We start from the raw sequence: 27,985 nt of genomic DNA, 5'->3' as shown, positions 1-27,985 counted from the left end.
TGGAGACCCGGGATCGAATCCCACGTCGGGCTCCCGGTGCATGGAGCCTGCTTCTCCCTCTGCCTGTGTCTCTGCCTCTCTCTCTCTCTCTCTCTCTCTCTCTCTGTATGACTATCATAAAAAAAATAAAAAAAAAATTTCACTGATGAATGCTTTGAAGCTTTTGGCTTATACGTCTCATATATATTTTGTTAAGTTTATTCCTAAACATTTCATGTTATTTATGCTACTGAAAATAACATTTCTTAAAATTTTATTTTCCAATTTTTCATTGGTTGTATGTAGCAATACTATTGACTTTGAGTATCCACCTAGTGTCCTACTACCTTTTTTTGTGATGTGGAGCCCAACACAGGGTTTGAACTCACGACCTTGAGATTATCACCTGAGCAGAGATCAAGAGTCAGACACTTAACCAACAGAGCCACCCAGAAACCCCATCCTATAACCTTCCTAAATGTACGTATTTGTTGTGGTAGGTTTTATTTGTTTGAAATGTATTAGAAAGTGTGTTAGATGAATGTTCAGCCTTACACGTTTGTAATCGAGGTTTCAGGCAGGAGACAGCTGGTGACGTTGAAGGCTCAGCACATCTAGAGGTCTACAGAGGTCCCATGGCAGGGCTGGGTGCACGTAACCCATGAAGCCTCTTGGGAAAGTCCTTAAGCTAAAGAGCCAACTGATTAGTCACATTTGGTTCAAGGATTATGAGTTTTTGGAATGGAGACACTGATAAGAGGCAAGATCCTTATCTGCTGTAAAGACTCTAAAAGGGCTCTTTCACTAAAACCTTTGAAGACAGATAATCCTTGGTAAACCATTTGGGATACAAGGTAACCACAAGTAAAAAGACAAAGATGGGAATTTCATTTTGTTTCTGTGGTAATGTGGAGTGTGTGTGTGTGTGTGTGTGTGTGTGAGAGAGAGAGAGAGATGAAATTTAATTTAATGAGGCTTTAATGAGATAGTAGGACTAAAAACTACTTGAGGTTAAGTAGCTGGCAGATACTGCACACCTCTCTTCTCCCTTTCCAACCCACTCTACCACTATCCAACTGACACACACACAGAAACCACAAATGCCTAAGTGAAGTCTATTATATTAAAAAATAGCGGGGGTGCCCCACTGGCTCAGTCAGAAGAGCATACGACTCTTGATCTCAGGGTTGTGAGTTTGAGCCCCGGGTTGGCTGTAGAGATTACTCAAAAAAACAAAAACCAAAAAACCTTTAAAAAAATACAGACTTTTGTTGTTGTTTTGTCATAGTCAATTGCAGAGGCATGAGTCAGAGCCAACAGTGGTCATGAAAATAAAAGAAAAAGTTTGGCAGATTTCAGATCTCTTCAGGGCATGGAAAAAGGGGTCAAGATGACTTCACCTATAGCTCCTGGGCCAGGGAACTCCAACTAATATTTTGGAATTCACATATAGCAACCCAGGCTGCCTCTTCCTAGCTCACCTTTTAGCTTCATAGCCCTATTGGAAAATGTACACATTTGCAATTTTGGAGATAGTTTGTTAGTGTAAGATGTAAGGCAATTGCACAGTTACAGAATCTTAGATTTACTAGTCTAGTAAATCTAAGAGGAAGAGCTGCTCTCAGAGTGTTGTATAAGGGAAACTCCTTGTTCCCTCTGGTCATTTAAAAAAATTTTTTTAAAAGATTTCTTTATTTGAGAGAGGGGGAGAGAGAGAGAGAGAGAGAGAGAGAGAGAACGAACACATGGATAAGGAGAGAGAATCTCAAGGAGACTCCACCCTGAGCACAGAGTCCCATGCGGGGCTTGATCCTACCACCCTGAGATCACCACCTGACCCAAAGCCAAGAGTCAGGATGCTTAACCAACTGTGCCACCCCCATACCCCACCCTCTGGTCATTTTAATGTTGTGTCTGAGGCTCTGTCCAGATTTTCTGTTCATTTGGTCATTTATTCCCTTATTAATTTTTTCCCTTATTAATTTAAAAAATATTGAAAGCGTACTGTAAGCCAGGCATTGTTTTAGGGAGCATTTGTGCTGGGGGTTCAGGAGCAAATAAAACAGACAAAATTATCTGTCTTCATGGGGTTTATAAATATCAAATATATTATTATATATTAAGCTATTGCTTCGACATCCATTCATTGTACTAGGACTGGGGTCTGATTGCGGTTTCACTAAGGGGAGGAGAAAATAATTACAATCATACAGGGCGATAAGTGCCAAAACTCAGGTGAGCACAGGGTTCTGTGGGATGAGCAAGCCTATCCTGGGGAATCAAGGAGGGCTTCCCACAGGTGACGTCAGAGTTGGGTGGCAAAATTTTCCTCCACCCCCCTAGGGGCTAGGGGCCCTAGGGGCTCCAACTGGGACTGACTTAAGACAGATTAACAGGAAAAAAGGATATGAATTTTATTTACATGTTCATGGGAGCCTCACCAGAAAAATGAAGAGTCAAGCAGCGGCCAGGCCCAAGTGCTTCTACAGCAGGTGGAACAAAGAGCCACAAGCATGGCAAAGTAACTAAAGTACACGAAGGGAGGGGGGACCAGAAACGGAAGGGAAGTTATTCGAATCAGGGCTGTAGGTGCAGATGTCCTAGCCTCCGCTCCCTGTCTCTGACAGGGATGATGAGACTGTTCTTTCTCCAGATACAGGCCGGGCACTGTTCACATGCGAATTCTATCTCCTGCTTTTAAGAAGAAAAAGGAAGGGCAGAGGGTCCTTCTTGCACCTGCTGTTTTTTTAGGGACCTTTAACTCAAAAATAATACACCAAGGTGGCAGATTTGGGGGTGGCAGGTCTTGAATGCCTGCAGATAGGAACTAGCTGGGTGAGCAAATGGGGCAGGTGATCCTGCGGGGGACGGGAGTATGCAGTCCAGCCTGGGGGGTCTGCAGGGCAGTGGGGGTGGTTGAAGCCGGAATGGTAAGCAGAGTGTCATCGTTGAAGGTCTTGCGTGGGATGCGTAATAGTATTGTAGTGCCCTTGGCACCTATTACCTGAGCCCAAATTCAGCATCCAACAGTTCTGGTGGTCAGAGGCCTGCGTGGGTCTCGCTGGGCAAAAGTCAAGTTGTCTGCAGAGTTGCCGGTGTTCCCTTCTGGGGGTTCTAGAAGGGGAAACCCCACCCTCCCACTGCTCACCCCCCCATACCCCACTGATTTTTTTGCCTCTTCCAGAAGCCACATGCATTCTTTTGTTTGTGGTTCCTTCATGCTCAAAGCAGGCAGCTGAGCGTTGTCATCTCTCTCTGTGCCTACTGCTTTCTTCCTCTACTTTTAAGGGCTTTTTTTTTTTTTTAAAGATTTTTATTTATTTATTCATGATAGACATAGAGAGAGAGAGAGGCAGAGACACAGGCAGAGGGAGAAGCAGGCTCCATGCAGGGAGCCTGACGTGGGACTCAATCCTGGGACTCCAGGATCACGCCCTGGGCCGAAGGCGGCGCTGAACCGCTGAGCCACCCAGGGATCCCCCTTTTAAGGGCTCTTCTGGTTACACTGGTCCTATCTGAATTATCCAGAATGATCTCCTCATTTCAGGGTCAGCTGATGGACAGCTTTAATATCAGTTGCAAGTTTTAACCCCCTGCCCCCTTGGAATCTAAAGTCCTACAAGATTTAAAGGTTTGGGGGGTTAGGGTGTGGACATTTTGGTGGGCTAGCATTTTGCCTACCACAGATGTGAGCTACAGGAACAGAGGAGCAATCTGACCCGATTTAGAGGAAATGATTCAGAGGGGTGGGTGCTACGGTTGTGTGGAGACTGGGCCAGACTGGGGGGGCAGGGGACACGATGGAGGTTCCGGGGACAGAGGCTGTAAATACAAAGCCCTGGGAGTGACAGATGACCAGTGGCTGTGGCTCATATTTTCAGTAATTTATCCCTAGAATTCTTAGAAAAACTTAATCTAAGTAAGCTCGAGACACACCCCACAGTGTGGAGAAAAGGAAATTGATTTTTAATCCTGGTTTAAGGCCTGAATAACTTTGGAACAAAGGCTCTGTCTTCGTACAGAATTTCCTTACTTTGCCCAACCAGGAGTGTTTTTCTGAGTTTGTAAAATGGGGCTGTTGGAGTGGATCACCTGGAAAGTTCTCTATACAACTTCTCTGACTCTATGACAAGGCAGTGGGGGTTGTTTCCACCTTATTTAAATAGTGGCTTTAAGGTAAATCAACCACATGATTTAAAAGACCTTGGTGAGTGTAGAAGGGCTACTGCTGAGTGCCATCATTTCAGCAAACTACAGAGGGCTGGAGCAAATGCTTCAGTGAACAACTCTGTGGGTCCCAAGAACCCGGAGACTCTGAAATTCCTGGGGTGGGTTTTCAAAAGAAACACAGCAGGTTTTAGCTTCAATGCCTTTTAACCTTGCTGGTGGGAAGAATGGAGGGAGGACTGGATCCCTACTGTGTCCCTCAGGACTCTTGGTGGCGATCCAGAGGAGCGGATTCGGCCTTGGGAGGATCTTGAGGATGCTGAGTGGCTGGGGGCTAGAGCCTGGGCTGGGAGGACCCGCCAGGAAGCGAGGGGACCCTGGGAGGCCCCAGAGCTAGGAGCACAGACAAGGGGATGCCATAGAAATGTCCAGGACATTGTGTCACACTTGCTTCTGCAGAGCACCTGACCTCAGTCTTTGTGTTAGTAGCGGGGGAGCCAGAGCCCTGGGGGGGCCATCTGATTGCTCAGACACCCTTCCCTTAGCTGGAGAGGAAGAATGCAGCCCTCACGACTTGGCCTCCTGTGTAGCCCACTCTTCACGCTGAGAAATCTCCCATGAGGAGGAACAGATTTCCAATAAGTGTGTGGCAGTGGTGGGGGTGTTGTGTGTGTATGTGTGTTGTTGGGGAGGGATGGGGGATGGCTGGCTGCCGAGATGGCCCAAAAAATGACAAATGTCTTCTGATCTGGCTACCTCGGCTTTCCTCTCTGGCTCCCTTGCCCTCCTCTGGGCTACTTTTTGGTTTGCTAACTTACTCCACGAGAGGCACGCCACGTCCGTTTAGACAGGTGATCCAAGTAGGGTCCTGACTTATAGAGTAAGTTAGAAAATGGGATTTAAAAAAAAAAGATTTTATTTATTTATTCATGAAAGATACACAGAGAGAGAGGCAGAGACACAGGCAGAGGGAGAAGCAGGCTTTGTGCAGGTAGCCCGACGTGGGACTCGATCCCGGGTCTCCAGGATCACACCCTGGGCTAAAGGCGACCCTAAACCACTGAGCCACCTGGGCTGCCCAGAAAATGGGATTTTTAAGAGTCACTTTGATTTCTCGAGAAGGCCATCCTGCTATAACATCCTAGATGCTGCCAATCTGAACGCCAACCAAGGTGGAATGTTTCAGCCAATTTCTGATTGGTCTTAATGGTGCAGACACAAGCTTCTGGCTGCTTCCCAGCTAAGGCTGTGTGGAAAGAGCGGGTGTGGAGAAGAGCGTGGAGGGACCATCGCTCTGGGAGGAGGGTGGTGCACTTGCAGTTGTGATGTTTGCCTGCAAACCCATGGAGCCCATCCGGCTCATCTTGTGTGTAGGTAGTGATCCTTCTGGTCCGTGCTCAGTGGCAGAGATTAGCCAAACTGCTTCGTTCTCTGGGTGTGTGTGTGTGTGTGTGTGTGTGTGTGTGTGTGTATTGTCTGTAGAACCAGAAAGGGAAATCCTTGAACTAAATTTCACCATCACAAAGGTCCAGAGTGAGAAAATAAGATGAAATTTTGGTCAGAGGGGGAGCCTGGGTGGCTCAGTTGGTCAAGCATCTGCCATCCGCTCAGGCCATGATCCCAGGGTCCTGGATAGAGCCCTGAGTCAGCTCCCTGTTCAGCGGGGAGTCTGCTTCTCCTTCTCCCTCTGCACCCTCCCCCTGCTTGTGCTCTCTGGCTCTTTGTATCTTTCTCTTTCTCTTTCAAATAAATCAGTAAAATTAAAAAAAAATCCAGCCACTTGGGAAGAAAAGATCTGGCTTTGGAGGGGCACTCTTTGTGTGTCTCCGGCTGAGGGCTGGAATAAGCACACGCTTGCTGGTCAGAGAGGAGCCAGAGGGCCAGGCCGCACAACTCTGGTTCGGTGGTTGTCCCAGTATGGAGTGTAGAAAAACAGAATAGCTACTTTTTCCTCTTTTGAACTCCTTTGTCTGTTAGTTTCTGGCTGGGGTTAGCCAATGGGACATACTGGCAGGAGATTGGAGGGTAGGAGGAAGGAAGGAGCTAGAATGTGTCTCTCTGCTTTGGATGTCCTATTAGGCAACGGCCACAGCCCTTCTGTGGTGGCTCAGTGAAGCACCTGCACCCCCAGCTTTGCCAGGGCTCTTGCTTCTTTCTACCAGGTGCCCAGCCTCTGGGCTCTAATAATTCTGCTTCTCCCTTTTTCCCTCCAGCCCAGAGATGGTAGTGCCTTTCCTGCCATTGATACTCTCTAGAGCTTCCCACCAACCCCTGCTGGCTTCCCAGTGGCTCCATAGCATAATCAAGTCCCTTAAATTCCATCTTATAAAATAATGGGTTCTGTCTTCCAGATTAGACCCTCACCAAATACAGCCAGTGTGAGGCTGTGGGGTAGGCCCCAGGGGCAGGAATGGGGCCAGGACACGCGGTTGCTACCAGTGCACTACACACGTCCCCTTTGGCCATCTCTGGAAGTCCCTTGAAGGGCTACATCTGGAGGCCTGCCGGGACACAGTGCTGGGACAGCTGGGTTAAAGATGTCTCTTTCTCTTTCCTTTTTGCCCACCCCCTTTTGCCAGGCTTTCACTCGCCCCCCAAAGCCCTGGAGGGGCCCGAAGTGGCAAGCCGAGGTGAGGGCAGGAGAAGCACGTGTGGGGCGAGGTAAAGGGAAGGAAGAGGCTCCCTGCTTCTCTGGCTGGTGAGCCCAGCAGAGAGCTCCCATCGGGAGGGGAGGCTGCTTGGGAGGTTGGGGGAGAATTAGCTGCTGGTTGACACACAGGTTAGGAAATAGTGGGCTCAGTTACAGGGGCGAGGAATCTAGCTCGAGTTTTAAAGAGTCTACAAGGTGGGATCACAAACAAAGATGGCTAAACATGACAAGGTCATATCCATCCATCCATCCATCCATTTTTAATTTTATTTTATTTTATATTTTTATTTTATTTTATATATTTTTAAATTTTTTTTTTATCAGAATTCAATTTGCCAACATTTAGCATAACACCCAGTGCTCATCCCGTCAAGTGCCCCCCTCAGTGCCCATCACCCAGTCACCCCAACCCTCCACCCACCTCCCCTTCCACTACCCCTTGTTTGTTTCCCAGAGTTAGGTGTCTCTCATGTTTTGTCACCCTCACTGATATTTTTACTCATTTTCTCTCCTTTCCCTTCATTCCCTTTCACTATTTTTTATATTCCCCAAATGAATGAGACCATATAATGTTTGTCCTTCTCTGATTGACTTAACTTCACTCAGCATAATACCCTCCAGTTCCATCCACGTCGAAGCAAATGGTGGGTATTTGTCGTTTCTAATGGCTGAGGAATATTCCATTGGATACATAGACCACATCTTCTTTATCCATTCATCTTTCCATGGACACCGAGGCTCCTTCCACAGTCTGGCTATTGTGCACATTGCTGCTCTAAACATCAGGGTGCAGGTGTCCCGTGTTTCACTGCATCTCTATCTTTGGTGTAAATCCCCAGCAGTGCAATTGCTGGGTCTAGGGCAGATCTATTTTAAACTCTTTGAGGAATCTCCACACAGTATTTTATTTTATATTTTTATTCTTATATTTTTATTTCATTTCACTTATTTCATTTCATTTTATATTTTATTTTTTATTTCATTTTATATTTTTATTTTATATTTTTATTTCATTTCATTTTATATCTTTATTTTTTATTTTATATTTTCATTTCATTTTATTTTATATTTTTATATTTTATTATTTTATTTTAATTTTATTTAATTTTAATTTTATTTTATTTTACCAGTATTTATTGAATGCTCGCCAGGTGGTGGCCTTGTGTCCGGAACTGATCATTCCGCCCTGGGCACTGGGCAGGGTCCCGCTCCCCGCCGTTTCCAGGACCGCCCTAGCGGCTCGGCCTGGCGCGTCTTCCTGAAGCGCCCACGAGCTCTTTCTCCTCCTCGCCAGCGCTGTTTAATCAGAGCTGCGCCCCGCGTGGATAGGCCGAGTGACTCCGTGTTGCGGAGGGAGTATCTCAGTATTGTCCCCTGCCAGTTCTTTTTTTATTTTTAAAAGATTTTATTTATTTATTTATTTATTTATTTATTTATTTATTTATTTATTCATTTATTTTAAAGATTTTATTTATTTATTCATGATAGAGAGAGAGAAAGAGAGAGGCCGAGACACCGGCAGAGGGAGAAGCAGGCCCCATGCAGGGAGCCCGATGCGGGACTCGATCCCGGGTCTCTAAGGTCACGCCCTGGGCCCAAGGCAGCGCTAAACCACTGAGCCACCCAGGGATCCCCGATTTATTTATTTATTCATGAGACACACACACACAGAATGAGAAAGACACACACACACACACACACACACACACACACACACACACACACACACAGGCAGAGGGAGAAGCAGGCTCCATGCAGGGAGCCCGACGTGGGACTCGATCCCGGGTCTCCAGGGTCACGCCCTGAGCTGAATCAGGCAGCGCTCAACCACTGAGCCAACGGGGCTGCCCCCAGTTCATTTTAAAAATATTTCTAAGCACATCAAGAGCCCAGAATCAGGGCAGCCCGGGGGGCTCAGCGGTTTAGCGCCGCCTGATTCAGCTCAGGGCGTGACCCTGGAGACCCGGGATCGAGTCCCACGTCGGGCTCCCTGCATGGAGCCTGCTTCTCCCTCTGCCTGGGTCTCTGCCTCTCTCTGTCTCTGTCTCTCTCTCTCTCTCTCTGTGTCTCATGAATAAGTCAACACAGTCTTTAAGGGGAGCCCGGGAGCCGCGTGGGACCGCCTGTGGGCCGCAGGCCGAGGCGCGGGCGCTTCTCCCCTCCCTCCTCCCTCCTCCTCCTCCTCCTCCTCCTCCTCCCTCCTCCTCCTCCTCCTCCTCCCTCCTGCTCAGGGGAAGGCAGCCGTTGCTGCAGCGGAGCCGGAGCCTTGTACCGCAGCCAAAACACAGTGTGGATCAGACAACTAAAGATGTCTTTTCAAGTGAAACAAAGACATTAATTAAAGCCAGACAGGAAGCGTCTCCGGTGCGGCGTCTGGCGTCGTACCCGGGCCCGCAGGCCCTGACGAGGAGGGCGATGTGGCAGGTGGCTACGCGGACCCGAGGCCAGACCTCGTAGTTAGCCGAGGGCCCCTCGTGGACCCGTGGCTGGCAGCACTGTCGGCGCTGGTGGGCAGGCTGGGTGGCCCGTGCCCCGGGGGTCAAGGTCATTGCGTGCATGTGTGTGTGTGTGTGGGGCGGGGGGGGGAGCTTCTGCAGGCCCTGCGCAGGGGACACAAGAGGACGTTAAGAGTCAGGACAAGGATAATGGGCACCTTTTCTTTCCCCGGGTGTAGACACGACAGGGTCTCTGAAGGAAGGAACTAAGGACACTCAATGTGAGAGTAGGTCAGGCACTGTCACCGTGTGATTTCATGTAATCCCATGAGGTGAGCACTGTCCCATGTCCCAGATGGGCAGACTGAGGCAGGCAGAGTGGCCAGTGAACCTGCATGAGTGGCACTACTCTGATTCAAGTGCTGGTGTTTGGCACCAGCAGCCTGTAGCCATCCCGCTGCCCACACTGCACCTCCCCCCCCCCTTCCTGCAGCCCCTGCCAGCTTGCATCCCAGTTGAGTCACTAAGTGGAACTCAGAAGGGGGAATCCTGTGCCTCCTGTCTTCATCTGCAAGAGGAGGCAGATGTACAGGTGAGCTCAGATGCCTTCTGGCTCCCTCTGCGAAGCCTGCAGGATTCCGGGGGAGTTGGTAGGGTAACCCAGACTCTGGACTAATCTGGTCATGGTGGAGCTCTTACCTCATCAGCAGTTCCAGACACACATAATGGTATTTAGTTTCTCAAACTGACTTTGATGCAGACACAAACCCCCCATTCTCTTCAACTGCAGGCCTACTGTTTTTATTTTTATTTTATTTTATTATTATTTTTTAAAGATTTTATTTTTTTATTCATGAGAGACACACACAGAGACAGAGGCAGAGACACAGGCAGAGGGAGAAGCAGGCTCCATGCAGGGAGCCCGATGTGGGACTCGATCCTGGGTCTCTAGGATCACGCCCTGGGCTGAAGGCAGCGCTAAACCGCTGAGCCGCCCAGGCTACCCAGGCCTATTGTTTTTAGAGGGAAATGGAGTGCCTGGCACATTGAAAGATTAGTTACTATCTGGTGGGCGAATGAAAGAGGGAGTGGAGGCTGGGGCTCAGCTGGCCAGGTGTCATCGGTACAGGGGAAAGGAACGAACTATGTCCAGAGGAACACAGAGACACATCTGAATTAAACAGAATTTTAAATATTTACTACCAGGGTCATGTGGTGAAATCTGGATTTTTTTGTTGTTGTTTTGTTTTTTGTTTTTTTTTTGTTTAAAGCGAAGAAAGATCTAGTGGGTTGGTTAAATGACGTACTTTGATGTCATGTTTTTGTGGCTGTTTTGTGGAAGGAAAGGAGTGAAACTTTCAAGCTACTGCTTCTAACTAAGGCTACTGAGTGGATGATCTTTTGTGTCTAGGAGGCTGTTCATTGGTATCAGAAAATGCAAGGGAAGGTCTGGGACTCAGCGGGGAGAGGAGAGCAGACCTGTACAGCAGGGTTAGGGTTAGGGTAAGGGTTAGGGTTAGGGTTAGGGTTAGGGTTAGGGTTAGGGTTGGAATGAGGAGAATGGAAGGCAAGTGTGTTCAGAGGAAGAACATCGGGGGGTCAGGGTCCACCATTCACCTGAGATGCTTCATATTCAGTTCCAACTTTGACCTGCAGCACGGTCTGTTACCTCCATAAATGCTTTGTGTGAGCAATTTTGAAGGACATTCTAACGGTGGGGTCTGGGGCACCCTAAAAGAGGAAGGAGAACAGTTGGAAGAGCCGGAAGACAGCAAGATGCTTGGTTTGACAAGTACCAAGACCCCAGCACGCCCAAGGCTCCCGGCACCCCACAGATCTCTTGGGATCAACCTTAGACTTTCCACCATGTATGGGCGCCATTTTGTTTAAGAGAGCATGACCTCAGTTGACGTCTCCACGGTGTGGTTGGAAGGTCTTGAGTGTGGGGGGCATCGGAAAAGCAAGAAGAGAGGGGCATTTGGTTGAGAAAGCAGAGTGAAAGCAGAGCCCACAATACACATGGCTGCTTTATTCCAGGACTCAGTGGGAAACCACTGGTGCCAAGGGATATGAATATTTAACATTTTCTCAAGGAAACAGTCAATCTGTTAGTTTTATCCTCCCTCATTTAACAAGATGTAGATGATAAGCAAGTGAAAGACACTGGGGACAATTGAAGGTCACTGGATCCAACTAGTTCTGAAAAAGAATGAAGTGAGAAGCACCAGGGGATTGAATACCATGGAGGAAAAAAATGCTAATAATAATTGTAATTGACAACAAGAATCTCGGAACCAAAAATGTGTCATTTTCAAAAGCTTCCCGGTAATTAATGAGTAATGAATACAAGGAGAAAGTGGGGAATATGTTTTTTTTTGGTTTTTTGTTTTTTGTTTTTTGCAGGAAAATTATTTTTACCTCAATGTAAAAATTTTTAATTGTGTTACTGGACTGATCAGGAGAGAGAATTTAATTCCCCCTGCGTTCTTTCTTCCCTCGAACTGCTGGCCGGCTCTCCTTCACTGAGTCTCTGTTCAGTTCCTAGGCTATTCTTCTTCCTTTTTTTTTTTTTTTTTTTTTTAAGATTTTATTTATTTATTCAAGAGAGAGAGAGAGAGAGACAGAGAAGCAGAGACACAGGCAGAGGGAGAAGCAGGCTCCATGCAGGGAGCCCGACATGGGACTCGATCCTGGGTCTCCAGGATCAGGCCCTGGGCTGAAGGTGGCACTAAACCACTGAGCCACCCGGGCTGCCCCCCTAGGCTAGTCTTCATTCGAGCATTTGCAGAGCTTTCGTCCAGCATTGGCTGTGATCATAATATAACGTGACACTTACTGGGACTGGGGTCAATGTAAACGAAGTGTGTGAAGGTAGCTATGGGTTTGCAGCGAATTCCCATGTGGAAGGACCCACCGATTTGGCTCACGTCTGGTTAATCATGGTCCAGTGGAAACTCCATAGTTTTCCAATTCGGTATAAGTGGAGAGTTTACATCTCCTTCCTCCCTCTACCCTCCTAGCTTGGTACATGATATTATATAGTAAACTTCACCAAGAAGCTCAAAGCAGGATTATTGAATAAGTATGAAACCAATAGGAAATGGGCGAATATTATATGACCTTTGTGGAAATGGAGAGGCAGATAGTCTAAGCTCAAACCAAAATCCTTATTTACCCTGCTTTATTCCCTCTCCTTCTCTATTTGTAGTTCATCAATATTATCATCTATCCAGAAACCCAAGAGTCACCTTTTCATCTCCGGGCCTCTAATCCCCTACGTCTTATCAGTTGCCAGATCCCTTCTGTTCTACTATTTACTTATGTCGAATTAGCATCTTTTTCCTATTCCCTCTGCCCTGGTCAAGCCCTTATCACATCCAAACTGGTCTCTGGCCTCAGGTCTTAGCAGCCTCTAGTTCGAACTCCAAGTGGCTCTGCCTGAAGCCTCTCAGTCTGCCATTGGCCCTGCAGATGTCACCTGTATCACCCAGAAGTTTGGGTGCCCAAGGGGACAGAGGGACATCTGTCCGACTCACATTTGTGTTGGCAGCACATAGCCTAGAGCCTGGTACGTCGTCCCCACATAAACCTCCACCCGTCCGTCATCCATCCTTTGCACGTCTGTTTACTGAGCTCCTACTATGTGCAAACACACTTGGAGGTGAATGAGGTTGTGGCAGTGAACAAAACATACTAGTGTCCTTACGTGTTGCTTCTTACCCTGATGCATATGTTTAAATTTTTATAAAGAAATTGTGTAAACGTATGAAGTCAAATATATCCATATTTCTTTATGATTTGTGCTTTTTGTGCATTGCTCAAGACATCCTTTGGTTCTAAACCATAATAAAATCTCCCGGAACACAATGATGATTAAGTACTCAGGCCTAGGGGCACCTGGGTGGCTCAGTCCGTTAAGCATCTCAGGCACGATCCCAGGGACCTAGGGGTGCCTGGTGGCTCAGTCCGTTAAGCATCTCAGGTCATGATCCCAGGGTCCTAGGATCGAGCCTCACATCCGGCTCCCTGCTTAGTGGGGAGCCTGCTTCTCTCTCTCCCCCTTGCTCATGCTCCCTCTTTCAAATAAATAAATAACATCTTTAAAAAACAAAACAAAACTCAGGCTTACAATGCAGCGACCTGAATTCAGATTCCATCTCGGCCGCTAACAGCTGGGCAACTAACTTCGTTTACTATCCTGTGCTTTAGTTTGATAATTTGTGCAAATAAGAATATTTAAAGGTATTTAACTCATGGGGTTGTTTTGGAGATTAAATAGACCAATACAATGAAGTGGATGTAGAATTACATGTGATAAGTTGCAAGTTTGTACTACTCTGTTTTTATCTCTAATCAATCTGAAATTTATTTTATTTGTTAAAAGATTTTATTTATTTATCTGACAGAGAGAGAGAGAGCATGCACACATGTAGGGGGAGGGGCAGAGGGGAAGCAGGTTCCCTGCTGAGCTGATCCCCTAACATGGGGCTCCATCCCAGGACCCTGGGATCATGATCTAAGCCAAAGGCAGATGCTTAACCGACTGAGCCATCCAGGTGCCCCTGAAATTGATTTTCATTTATGGTGTAAGTTGGGAATCCAAGGTCCTGTTATTTTTCATATGGAAAACTAATTTTCACTGAGTCCTTGTTTATACTTTTTCAGTGGTTTCTCTTTGCTCCTAGAACCACAGTACAATTGATCTTAATCTACTTTGCTGTAGATGATCGGGCCCCCACCTGCTTTCCAGAAATCCCTTTTCATTACTCTCCACTGCTGTGCTGTTGCCGCCCTTGCCTCCTTTGTGATCCTGGAACATACCAGCCTCTTTACCTACCCTGGCACTTGCTCTTTTCTCCTCCTGGAATGTTCTCCTCCCCCAAGTATTATATGGCTGCTCAGGTCATTCAGGCCTTCCCTGACCACCCAATAGAAAACATATCATCCCCTCCCCCTCCCCTCCCCCCCCCAAACCCAGGCGCTATTTCATCACCATTTAACTTTTTTTATTCCACCTTGTTTATTTTCTTCATCATATCTGTGATCTGAAATTTGTTTGGCTAAATCATTTCTTTTCTTCTCCCACTGAAAGGTAAGCTTCATCGGAACAGCAGGCCTTGCCTGTTTTATATAGTGCTGTATCCTCAGAATCTAGAATAGTGCCTAAGAAACAGTAGGTTCTTAATAATGACTTTATGAGGTAGTCTGTCATTTTCTTCTGACCAAAACAGGCTTGTTTTGAGAAGGATTATTCTGCTGAGTGTATGAATGTTTGGTTCAAGGTATCAGAGAAATTTAGGATGGGAACTGGCGGGACAAGGGCAAGAATGAGGGGGAGAGAGAAATCCAGGAGGCCTGGCAGGCTGTATGGATTTATGTTGACCTCTGGGAGGACAGCTGGGTTTGTTTGGCTTGGAGTCTTGGCAGTGGCTGTGGTCAGTGCCTGGAAGGCTTTTTCTCTGGCTTATTTTATTTATTTTATTTTATTATTTTATATTTTAATTATTATTTTTTTTGTTCTCATCTGAGCTGTAACCTGTTCACAGAGGCATTTCTGGACCCCTGCATCTGGAACAGATCTCCAGAGACTTGGTACAACTGGCTAAGGTATCCAGTTAGGAGCACCTGGAGAATTTAAATGTGTATGTGGGCATTTCAAGGTAAGTGCTGAGGCCATCAAGGTGAGCTCCTGCCAGGCAGGAGTTGTTTTTTGATTGTCACTATGTTTTGGCAGCTGGTGGCACATAATAAGTGCTCAGTAAATATTTTCTGAATGAGTCATAGAGAATGGTTTTTCCCCTGGGTTCTTTTGTTTTCCCTTTAACTTGTTTTCTTTGAGGTTGCACTTTTTTTTTTTTTTTTTTTTTTTTTAAATCTTGGGCCTGGGCATTTAAAGCAATTTGCTTTGAATGACTTGTCTGCTTTAGAAGATAATTCTGCTAGCTTGTAATGCTGCTCATCTACATGTCAGATGTTTCTCGTCCTCTCCTGGCCACTGCTTTCTCGGGCCAGTCCCCCTTGGAGGTCACCCTACTTTGTCACTCTGCCACCTTTTCAGAAAGTTAGATTTGCAGAGAGGCTCATTGGACTATGGTTGATAGAGAAGTGTGAGAATTCAAGTCAGATCAAACATTTATTTTGTGCTTGCTGTGTGCGGAAAACTGTGCTATATGCTATGGGGTCACTTCAAAGCTAAAATGTGCCCCTAAGGGCGAATAAGGCAGCTGGGAAAGATGCCTTCTGCTCCAGGATGATCACATTTTGAGATGACATCAGGGCATACAGATGGAGAAATCTTGGGAACATGTGATGCCTGGTAGACAGTTGGCTTTAGAGCACCCAAAGGACAGCTTTGAGATTTTAAGAATTGTCTAGGATAAGAGCAAATATTCGTAATGGTGACCTTAAAGGAACAGGAAGGTCCTGGGTCACTAACAAAAATAAAAAGAAACATAGTGCAGATTGTATTTATAGAAGTAGACAGATGGACCGATGAACCATTTTTTTTTTTTTTTTAAACAATGACAACGGCCACCTGGGTGGCTCAGTGGTTGAGCGCCTCCCTTCAGCCCAGGGTATGATCCTGGGGACCTGGGATGGAGTCCTACATCGGGATCCTTGCAGGGAGCCTGCATTCTCCCTCTGCCTGTGTCTGCCTCTGCCTCTGTGTCTCCCATGAATAAATAAACTCTTAAAAAAAAAAGACAAAAAAGGGTACAGTATGTCTTGCTCACCTTAACTAGGGCCTCAGAATTCTCCACTTCCCATAATGAATACTTGTTAAATATGTTCTATGAGTTGGTCCTAGAATTGGCAGCATATCTGAGACAGAGTTGCTGAGGCCAGTCTATTCCACAGGTGATGGGAACTCTACCAGACTGCTGAGCTCTGGAACTTCCATTTCCTCAGGTAGCCCTGGTGGGAAATCCAGGGACTCAGAACAAATTTTTGTTTTTTGTTGTTTTTTTGTTTTGTTTTTAGAGAGAAAGAGAGGGAGAGTGAGCGAGCATGCATGGGTGGGGAAGAGAATCTCCAGCAGACTCCCTGCCTAGCGCATAAGTCCAGCGAGGGGGGTGAGGGGAGGGGCTCCGTCTCACAACCCTGTGGTCATGACCTGGGCTGAAATCAAGAGTCACAACCCTGTGATCATGACCTGGGCTGAAATCAAGAGTCGAGCTTACCTGACTGCACCACCCAGGCGCCCCTTTTAGCTCCAACCCTTTGCACACAGAGTTGAGTTGGGACTATTATCTCCAAGGGAGGAAATTCTCCCCACATGGTGAGAAATGAAACGGGGGTTTGAAACTAAGATGGCCAGGCTCTGCCTGCCTTTGCTCCAAGGTTGCCATCACTGTCCTGCACCCCACACAAGAAAGCCCAGGTGGAGAGGGAGCCCGGGACAGGGCGGCGGGTGGAGGGAAGCAGGCGGGGCCTTGCGAAGGCACAGCCAGCATTTGCAGATGAGGTGTAGGCAGCAGGATGCCGTCTGTTCCCTCCTGTGCCTGCCCTCATCCCCCAGCTCCCAGCAGCCTCTCACGGGTGTGCAGTGCCCACAGTGAGAATTAAAGTTTGGGCTCAAGACTGTGCTGGGCAGCAAGCTCCTTAAATCACCAACAGTTCTAGGAGCAGTGGGTACAGTAACCTGTGACAGGGAGGACTTGGTTCCTTAGGAAGGAACAGAGCTGTCCCGTGGAAATTGGGGACAGGATATTTGTCATTGTGCAGGTGGGGCGATGGGGCCAGGGTGTCTGTCATTGTGCAGGTGGGGCGATGGGGCCAGGGTGTCTGGCATTGTGCAGGTGGGGTGGAGCAGAAGGAGGGAGCAGTGGAAAGCTCAAGAGAGGAGGGCCAGGTTGTACGTGTGGGGGAGGCCTAGTAACAGGCTCCATGTGGCTTTGGGAATATCCAGGGTTAAAGGGCACAGACATCAAGGAATCCAGAGCTTGCCAAAGAAAACCCTTGCTTCACCTTTTGGCCCAAAGGCCAGTCTCCAGTTGTCAGGAAGGGGACAGCCAGGGTCGCTGATAGGATGCTCTTTGCTCTGCAATTGCTGCTGGGGTTACGCTCTCTCAGCCACCAGGTGAGTGGGGTTCCCCATAGCCTGGGGCACTATTTGCTCTCTGGTTGCATTTCTTCATAAGAGTGGCTGCCAGTGTTGGGTAGACATTGTCAAAAATTTCCCAGGCTTGTGAGGATGGCCTGTTGGCATTGATTTATAGCGTGTGCTGGGTAGCGTGCCCCAAACCTCATTTAATCCCCAAGACAACCCTGTGTGTAGGTTCTATACTATTAGCCTTCACTTTGTATGTGGAAATGGGTCTGGGTAAGTCCCACAAAGTGCTCGTGGAGCTGGGACTCAAACTCAGGTCCTTTTCTACAGTTTGCGATTCTAACCACAACACTCTGCAGCCTGGTCATCAGGCACCTGCTCCTTCCTGCACTATGGGGAACTGACTGCTAAAATCCCGAAACCCTGGGTATGCCCCGAGGCACATAAGGTAACATTCTTGACAGTCCCAAACACCAAATGGATTTTAACAAGATTTATAATATAAAATTGACTTTTATTGCAATTTAAAAAGAACAAAGATGATTTGATAAGTGCCTTTAATTACAATGTACCTGCTATTTACATGTAATCATATTTTTGTACACAGCTTGAATAAGTTTCATTACATGTAAACTATAAGATATTACAAGTTAAACTCCAGCCTTTTGGGAACATTAAGAATAGAAATACTATTGGGCAGAAACACACAGAAAAAAATACCCATTTCAGTTCCTTACGTACCATTACTGGATGAACGATCAAGATTTGGCCACAGAAGAGAATTGTAATTATGTGTTGAATTGAAACTTATTCTTAACATGACTAACAGTATTGCTATTATTTAAACCCTAAACATAATAATTGGATCATTAAAAACAACACAACTTTAATTTATATAGCACCTTTCTTCCAGAGATCAAAGCATTTGTATTTATATTATCTTATTTGTCCCCATAACATCCATATGAGGTAGGCAATGGTTGGTATCATGATCCCCATTTTGTACATGGAGAAATTGAGGCACAGAGTCGTTAAATCATTTGTTCAAGGTCACACAGTAAAGTCAATGCTGGAACAGTGACCACAGAGCTGTGAGCTCATCTCTAAATCCCATGTTTCTGTTTAAGTTGTCCTCTCAGAGAATTTAATTCAATACCTCAATTCACTTTTCCAAGAAAAAAATGTGCATTTTTTTCTCCCATAAAAATTGTTGAAAACTATATTATAGGCAAGAAACAAGCACTGTGGGACAGAGGATAGACTGATGCCACATTCTTTTACTGAAGTCTTTTTGTTGGCTTTTTTTTTTTTTTAACAAGGAGTTTCTTTTCCCAGTTACAACAAAGTTAGGTTTGTAAGGGAAACATATTTGAAAGGATGTATCTAGTTACCTCCAGATTATAGCTGTAGTAGCCATATTATGCAATTCATAAACCAGGCTTATTCCTGGGTTTACAAAGAAAATATCTAAAAATAACTTATGTCTTTGAGGTCAGCTTTTTCATTTCTACACACTTACAGTTTGCTCCTTAAGCAACTCAAAGTGGTAGACAGGGAGCGGGAACAATATATTTTCCAGAGACACATGCACATGGAGACATAGGGGTGGGAAGTCTTGCCTATGCCACTTAGTTCATATTTTATGTCTAATCCCTGTCCTGCTCGCCAACCCCTCCAAATCAAATAGTAGCTGGTACTTGGAAAAAAAAATTAAATGTCAAAATCTGAGGCATAAAGCATTTCTCAAATGCTTGTTGACTTGTACATAAAACTCAGCTTATCTGGCATTTTTCAGATGCTTCTCCCTAAGAGGTAAGCCCTGCTAACACTGCTGCCAAAATTCCAGGACATCAGGAGGCAGTCATGGAGTAGCCCATCAGAATCGTTTCTAGGATGGCTCTGGGAAATAATAAGAAAAGCCTATATTCAAAAAATAAGTTCCAAAATAAATAAATAAAGGCAAGCAGGCCTAGAGGATAAGTCATGAAGACCATGTCAGATTCATTTATGGGTTTTACATTAAAAATAGATAAAAATGTGTCAAAAGAATATTCAGAGACAGACTTGGCTTTTGGTCTTAGCAAACAAAACAAAACCAGATAGTATAGTTAGATTGTAGGCTCTGGGGCCAGGACTGGTCTTTCTTTTAGCCTTAACTGTCCTAGTGAGGGTCCCTAACTGGTACACTAGGTGAACTGCTGAAAATTAAATGTGTGAAGAGAATGAGCAAATGCCAGTTCTATTATCTTGGTGGGCGGGGGGGGGGGGGATTGCACTCAAGAATAGCCACCCAAATAATTAACTATGATGACTTAGAGAGTGAAGTTAAAAAAAAAAACCAAAAAACTAAACACATCTTGGATCCTTAGCTGCATAGAAAGTGAGACCATGAGCCACTGCATCACCCATCCACCTATGCGAGTGCTTAAAAGGGATCTGGGTTCTTGCTTCAAATGTCAGACAGTCTGCTTACAAATGGCCAAATTATTCAATTATTCTTTGGTAACTCCACAGTTAGATGCTTGAACATTCAATTCAGAGGCACTGTTTCCTGAGGGAACGGGGACAATGGCTCCATGGCTAAAAGAAGTCACACTCAGCTTATTTTATAAGTGATGAATTTTTTAAGAAAGAGTTTTTCCTCAAAAGAGTCAGCATCCTCCTACTTTACAGTGAAGTACTGGTGGGTTATTCCAAGGATTTAACTGCCCTGGAACTTAGGAGACACCGGGCAGTCTCAATATATTGTGTGTGTGTGTGTGGGGGGTACAGTGAGCTTACCCAGTTAGAGTGTGGGGCGAATTTTCCTGTAACTGCGCTGGAGTCCTCAGTAGAACGTTCTGACATTCTCTCCCACAGCCGAGTGCCCACCATTCTCATGAAGGATGTGGGGAAGAATGAACATGGTTTAGCAAAGCCCACGACAAATGCTTCCCTAGGCGGACCTGTGGCCTTATCTCTTGGCAGCCTGTGACACAGGAAAATGTGAGTTGGGCAGAGCTGTTTGCTCATGGGGGGTGGGGGTGGGGTGGGGGTGGGGTGGGGGTGGTGTTGGGGCATGCTTCTATGCTGACAGGCAAGATCTGTGATCTGAGGATCGTGTCCCTATTGGAAAAGATGTGTTGGGATGTCCTATGAATAGCAGAGAGCGGCTCCGGTGGGGAAGAGGAACAGGGGTGGTGCTATGCAAAGTGGTGGAAGGTCACCTGTGCAGGAGGAACCAAAGTGAGACTGGAAGAAATAGTGGCTTCATGACCCCACGCTTTAGGCTTGCTCCTTAGAGGGACTAGAGTAATGAAGGGGGAAAATTGAAGATATTGAAGCCAGTAAGAGATATTTTCAGACTTGAGGGTTTAAAAATTCCTAGTATTGGAAACAACTTTCCCACTCTTTTGTGGATTGGATGGTTTGACCACAACAAAGACTTTGAGACTGAAGAGGCAAAATGCCACTGTCATGGATTATTTTTGAGCGAGAGGAGAGCTTTGAAACTGGTCGGGACCACCTAAGAGACAATATGTCACTTTTTTGAGAAAGTATTTTTATGAGGAAAAAAATGCATGAATGATGAAATGCAAATTCCTATTTGTTTAGCTAGATTTCAAGCTTTCCCTGAAAACACGAGGTGCATTAATAATACATGATATTTAAAAGGTAGCAACATTAAAACTGTTGCCAATATCATACACAGAAGGTTTGAGGAATGACCGTTACCAGCCTTTATAATCCATTACATAAGGTGATCTGAGACATCCAGAACATAATACATTTTTAAAAAAAATACCCATAGCATATAAGTGGTGAGCAAAGAAAAATCTAATTTAAATACATAAGATACATGATTACCAAATTGAATCCTTAAAAAATTGCCCTTTTAACAAAAATTGTAACATTTCTCATTCCATCTGGCATAAAGAGGAATCTGAACTATGATTTCTTAGTTAAATAAAGAAGAACCTGGGAAAACAATGCAGACTTTATAGCTCTCAGAAACTGGATGTAAACATACTTAAAAGTGAGCAGTAGGAAAAAAAAAAACACTTATGAATATTTGTTCTCTTCTGGACCACGGTTTTTTAAATTTACTTTCATACTTGCAGACGAAGACTAATTTCACAGTTTCTCAACTGATGTCTTTAAGTCAAGCACTTTCTATTGTGTTCAACTTGTCCAATGCCACTGTCAAGAATAATGTGTTTAAGAAAAGGTACAACACAGATCAAGAAAATACTACCACAGGACGAGGAATATAGATTTCACTGCCCCCCAAAAAAGCCATGTTTGATATTAGAGACACATGTTCCTATTTTTCACATCAGTCACTTATTAACACCAACATTACACTTTAACTTTGCCCAATTACACAGTACAATAAGCCTGTCAAGATTTTCAGGAAAGAACCATCCGTACCTACTGTGCTTCCAGCAGCCCAGATGAAGCTGGCCAGGTGCCGGAGGCGACACTTTCCGAAGAATGGCATCACTAGATCACAGGGTCTCATCGACTAGTACAAGGAACCCAGGGGGAAAAAATGTCATTTACTCCTTTACAAAATCCTACTTGAGTCTCGAGCTGCAGCTCTGAGGTCATCCACGTCCCTGTCTCGAGCCGCCTTCTGTTGGGCACGCGATGTCACTGCTAAACTCCTGTGGCTTCCAAAGAGAATGAACTAAAATGCAACCATGTGATGACAGGCCACCGCTCCTGCCACCTGCTGAGGGGGTCACCTGGCCACGGGTCCATCCCGGCCCGCGTGGCTCCTGCTTGCTTTCGGGCCAGATCTCTTCTCGACAGCACCTGCGAGGGACACCTGTTTACCTTTCCTCCTGGCATGTTGGGCACATAATGAGCTACCCAGAGAAGAAAATAATCTTCAAACACCACTGTTTGTCAGCTAAGAAATTATGGACACAATTTAGAAGCTGAATTTATTAATTAGAAGAATGACATGAGGGCAACTTAAGAGGGTTTTCTTGTAATTACTAAAGGAAAACTATTAAAAAAAATAAAGGAAAACTATTGGCTAACTTTTTTTTTTTTATTCTGCTTTTATGACAATGGTCATCACACTAGTAGGGTAGACATTCCAAATACATAATAGGATGTATCATCACTAATTAAGAACCAGAACAACTTTATATATATGTGTATGTATATATTTAAATCTATACGAATGTATAGTGTATACACACACACATATACAGACATAGTTTGTTACTGGCTAAATAAATGCTTTAATTAGAAAAATGAGAATCTAATATGAGAAATAGACACAGTGACATCTTGAGGTAAATTTTAGTTCTCTGTGTTGACTACCTGTTGTTAGCACTCAATTGGAATTAACTCTTGGATTTTGAGGGCAGAAAAATCAGTAATTAGCCTTTTCCCCATAAAGGACGGCAGTATTTTCAAAAGCTTTAGACCTAATGATGCAACTTAGTGCAGGACCAGAAAAAAAAAATGTGGCCCACATACTTGCAAAAATTACTTTTTTCTATAATTTAAAATGTCCTCAGACATTTCACATAAAAGTATGACAAAGGTCATACTTTCCTGCTGACTGCATTTGAGAAATAGTAAAAGCAGCATAAAAAATTCTTCTAAACTTTCAAAATATCTAACTAAAAACAAAGTTTCTACTTTTAGGCAAGATGAATTTATAATTCTGACTTATAAGACAAAAAAATTCCTAAAACTTACTTTATTTGTATAGTTTCGCAAACCTAAATTATAACAATGCATAATATGGATGTCAAAGCTGAACAGTAAAAATGTGTTTATAATTATGTTTCATACATTTAAACTCTAACATTTAGCTGAACATGAAACTTTTTAAAAGAAGCTATAGGCTTTTGTCCAACTCAAAGACTAACATAGATTTTCAACAAATAAAGTAAAAGTGATGCAATTTATGAAATATTGTACTGTAAGGTCAAAACCATGATGATGCATCAATAAATATATTTCAGTTAGGTACCCAATGGTCTAAAGAGCAGAGCCAGCTCCTAAAGTTTGCTGTTTCTCCCTCCCCCAACTCTCATGGATTGTGCTATTAATTTTTCTTTTAGGATCTCTACTAGAGGGCCTTCTAGTTTCTTTTAAAATACACTTTTGATACTTTAAGTCACAACTTAGTGCAGATTCTCAAATCAAGATATTTCAGTGCATATTTTATGGCTATACTGCATTGCCTTTATTTCAGAACTTCTGGGGGAAATTCTGATAGCAAAATTTCAGGATGACATGAGTAATTTATAAAGAACTTTTCTCTCTAGAAATGATTTTACACTTTAGAGATCATACCCACTTCCCTGGCAATAAGTAAAGACACTATGAAATACAAGAAAACTTTTGAGTGGTCAGGTGCTCGGAAAGGACGTTATTGCAGCAAGCACAACACTAGGTATGCGATGTGACACAGACCACCCGGTGCTAAAGGAACCTCACGGTATAGAGATTGTTGGGTCAAATTCAATACTAAGCAAGCAATGAAAATCACCAGGCACTGGTGAAAATCACCAGGCACTGTGCCACCAGGCACAGGCATAAGCACTGTTTTAGTGCTTATGAAAGATGTGAATTCAATGAGCAAAGACCTTGGCGCCTTCTTGATAACCTTTCCCCCCACCCAAAGGTATTCTGTTATTACCATCTAGGACGATTGTGCTTAGGCTCATGAGGTCCTCATGGGAGAGGCTAGGCTGACTGCAAAATAATGACAACCAACCAGCTGACCCCAACAAAGCTCACTTCACAATTTCAGAAACGTTATTACTCAGCAGTCATAGGATCAAGCCATGAATGCAAGGGATGGAAGAGACATGCCAGTGAGCTGGTTCCTACCATTTTCAAGATGCTTCATCCTCCCAATTGCATCCTTTGTCACAATGGATGAAAACTGTGAGATTATTCGACCTGAAAACCCAAGGATATCACAGTAGTATAGAAGAATTGCCTCTTTTTTTCCCTCTATCAATGTAGGCAAGGGTCCCTTTCTATAGCCACACTGCGTAGTAGCAGGGTCCTTTTCACAGGAAAAGTGAACAAATTTCCCAATGTTGGCCTTATAAAAATCTAAAGAGATGATAAAATTCACACCAGGCCGAACTCTTAATCGGAGTTATTTTAGCCACTGATTTTTGTAAAATGAAGAGGAAAAGAATCTCAATAGGCAATTTGCATTTGCAAGCACCGGATTGCAGAATCCATCAGTATAAATTTTCTTAAAGATGTAACTAAATCTTAATGGAATTATAATACTTTCATGAGGTTAATAATATAGTCATCCCTAGTCATATTTCATTCTTCTATTTTTTCTTTACCATTTCAAATATTTCAGTATTGCCCACCACAAATCACTGAAAATGCTCATTTATGTTCATTCCACTTATTCTCTAGTGAGCTAGATGACTTTGACCAGGGCTCCAAGTACCATTTGAAAAGTTAAGTCTTTAAAAACCTACAATATTTTAAACACTTGATTAGAAAACAGATTAACAACTATGTGTAATTATCTAGCTTATGTGCTTTATGGTGTTTTTTCAAAATGAGAGTATAAATCATTGTACATAAAATCAAAATAGTTAATATACATTTTTTTCTGGCACTTTCTAGAAATTAGGCGTTAAACATAAAACATCTTATAAATTTATATAACAAAAATAAATGTTTACATTTTGATTTTAGATAGATTACCTTAGGGTAGCAAGTTAACTTATGAAATCTCACACTGTTGGTGTGGCAGAGGGATCATCAGAAATACACATTCAAGTCCACAGCCCTTCAGAGACGGACGCCATGGCTGTCGTCCAAATATGTGGTCTGTGTCCCAACATAGAGATTAAGGCTCTCTGTTTCAGAGGAATGGGCTCTGGGCTAAAACAAGTATAGAAGTACCACAATATTTGTTGAAAATACTGAAAAGGCTCTGAAGAGTTTCCAATACTGGGGTGGGGGGGCACCTTTTGACTAGAAAAATAAAATAAAGCATCTAAAAATGACTTCAAGTACTTTGGGAGAGGTTGCTGATGTGGACTGCCCAAACCAGAAGGTATAAAGCCCTAAGAAGCTCGAGGGGCAGCCCCAGTCCTATCCACCTGCAGGGCTCCTTTTTCCAGGTGTGGTTCTCAGAAGAGGACTGGTGAGCTGATGGTAACCAGCAACCAGTCTTTTTTTTTTTTTTTACCATCTTGAGACACCAAAGTTGAAGGCAAAGGCCAGGCCTTGTGGGAGAATTTTCTTGGAATGAACCATTAGAAGTTAGAAGATTTCAAGGGGGGAGAAAGCCATACATTTAAAGGTGAGGAGCGGAGACCAAAAGGGGAAGAAAGGATGAAAAACCTGGCTCTTGTGAATGGCAGTATCTGTGCAGGTGGAGTCATGGTTCTTGATGAGTGCAGTTCTTCCCTGCATCTTGGCTTTCCCCCTGCGCACAGGACGAAACTACTGGTGGCTGGGATCTTTCCAGAGGGTGAGGGTGCAGAAGGGAGATGTGCTTGGGTGTGCCAGTGCCCCCGGCAAGCAGGGGCACGCTCGGGTGCCGTCGGGTACGTACCTCACTGTTTCCAACCCTGGCAAGCAGTCCCCACGTCTTCCATTGTCTTCAGATTCCTAGAGCAGCATATGAAGTAGGGGTTGATACCGCCTTTTGTCTTCCAAAGAAGAAGTGCCCCCAGCAGCTGATCGAATGCCATCTGGGGTTGCCTTCTGGGCGGCTAGAGCCTGGTGATATCCCTGCCTTGCTGCAAGTCCCCAATGCTCTCATAGTCATTCTCCTTTGGGAAAAGGCCGCGCTGGCCGTTGGTCTCTGGGGTGGCCTTTTCTTCCTCTCTGTTTAGAGTTTGTATTGCTTCATAATCAGGCTCAGGCTCCTCACCAGGTCTCGCTGCTGGTGGAAGCGTGCTGACACTGTTTGGGGTTTTCTCAAAGTCTTTAACAGTAGCATAGAGATCATTACAGGAAGAGGGGGATCTCTGAGTGGCTCTTTGGATGGAGGTGTAGGCAGACTCTGGTGTCTTAAGGGTCTGTCCTGATTTATTCCCTGACTGTCCAGGTTTATTTACTGATGAATACATGGCTGAGATCTAGAAAATAAAGAGGTGAAGTAAATAAGCTTCAAATTTGACCTCTCCCTCCCCTTTTAGACTGACAAGTTAAGATATTTAGCACTTACAGGCATGTGTGTGTCCCTGTAAGGCTTTTTTTTTTTTTTGCCAATTTTCCCCCCAGGTCTGGTGAGATAGTATTGACATATCACATGGTAATTTGATACATATATATACTGTGAAATGATTAACAGAAAGGTTAGTTAACTCCTCCATTACTACAGTTACCATTGTGTGTGTGTGTGGTGATAACATTTAAGATCTACTCAGTGGAGCATGTGAGTGGCTCAGTGGTTGAGCGTCTGCCTTTGGCTCAGGGCATGATCCCGGGATCTTGGGATTGAGTCCCTATCAGGCTCCCTGTAGGGAGCCTGCTTCTCCCTCTGCTTGTGCCTCTGCCTCTCATGAATAAATAAATAAAATCTTTTTGTTAAAAGATCTACTCTTTCAAGTATGATAGTATACTACCTTTATTTATAGTCACCATGCTCTATATTAGAGCCCCAAAACTTATTCAGCTTATAGCAGGGAGTTTGTGCCCTTTGATGAACATGTCCCCATTTCCCTTATTCCCTAACCGCTGGCAACCACCATTCTATTTCCTATTTCTATGAGTTTAGGTTGTTTAGATTCCACATATACATGAGAACATATAGTATTTGTGTTTCTCTGTCTTATTTCACTTTTAGCATAGTGCTTTCATGGTCTATCCAAGTTGTTACAAAAGGCAGAAATTCCTTCTTCTTATGATTGAATAATATTCCATTGTGTGTACGTGTGCATATACACATGTATATATATATGTGTATATATATATACACACACACACACAAATGTGTATTTATAATGTGTGTGAGTGTATCTCTCTTATATTCTTTATCCATTCATCGGCTGATGGACACTTGGTTTGTTTCCAATCTTGGCCATTGTTGAGTAATGCTGCAAAGAATATGAGAGTGAAGATATGTCTTCAAGAAAATGATGTCATTTCCTTCAGATATAAACCCAGAAGTGGATTCTTTATTAACTGTACTAATTCTGGAGCATACTTCCAGAGAACAATTATATATGGTAGCTTCAACTTTGTAAGTAGACCAGACATATTGGCATAACTCCAGGAAATCCAGGTTCTCTCTGGGTCATCTGAGGGATGGGAAGTTCAAGAGGCCTCCAGGTCCTGACTAGAGTATCATGTTTCATTCGATTTCGATTATCAGAATGCTATTCCACCTGAAAAAAGGCTCTACTACTTTAAGAAAAAAAGGGGAGAAAACAAATGTGAGATGAATGGTTCTCAGAATGTGGGCTTCAAACTGGCAGCAGCAGGATCTGGGAATTTACTGGAAAGGTAAGTCCTCGGGCCCCATCCCAGAAGCACTGGATCGGAAACACTGGGGGTGGGGCACAGTACTCTGCTGGTTTTCATGGGCACTGAAGTGTGAGAACCATTGAACGAGACTATTTGATCCACTCTTTCTGCATCAGAGCGGTCTGAAAAAGTAGGTCCTGGATTCTCACTGGCAATACACATACATCTGCAAAAGCATCATTTTCCATTAATTTTCAACTTCTCGGCATAATACTGGTTAAAAAGACATTT

General features: G+C 44.4%; 1 protein-coding gene and 1 long non-coding RNA gene across 2 annotated transcripts in view; one reads left to right on the top strand and one right to left on the bottom strand.

Moving 5' to 3' along the window:
- The window catches only part of LOC140595177 (uncharacterized), a 64,606-nt gene extending 44,339 nt beyond the window's left edge, over positions 1 to 20,267 (top strand). The window contains exons 2-3 of the long non-coding RNA XR_011996595.1: positions 14,780 to 14,891; positions 20,141 to 20,267. This is a non-coding gene — a long non-coding RNA (uncharacterized lncRNA). The remainder of the gene's footprint in view (positions 1 to 14,779; positions 14,892 to 20,140) is intronic.
- The window catches only part of PAG1 (phosphoprotein membrane anchor with glycosphingolipid microdomains 1), a 141,335-nt gene continuing 131,124 nt past the window's right edge, over positions 17,775 to 27,985 (bottom strand). Inside the window, exon 9 of the mRNA XM_072734425.1 lies at positions 17,775 to 26,364. Within this exon, the coding sequence (XP_072590526.1) occupies positions 25,996 to 26,364 (369 nt within the window). The 3' untranslated portion in view covers positions 17,775 to 25,995. The remainder of the gene's footprint in view (positions 26,365 to 27,985) is intronic.

The sequence above is a fragment of the Vulpes vulpes genome, chromosome 13 (assembly GCF_048418805.1).
Source record: "Vulpes vulpes isolate BD-2025 chromosome 13, VulVul3, whole genome shotgun sequence".
NCBI classification, from domain to species: domain Eukaryota; kingdom Metazoa; phylum Chordata; class Mammalia; order Carnivora; family Canidae; genus Vulpes; species Vulpes vulpes.
This window is presented reverse-complemented; position numbering and strand designations above follow the sequence as displayed.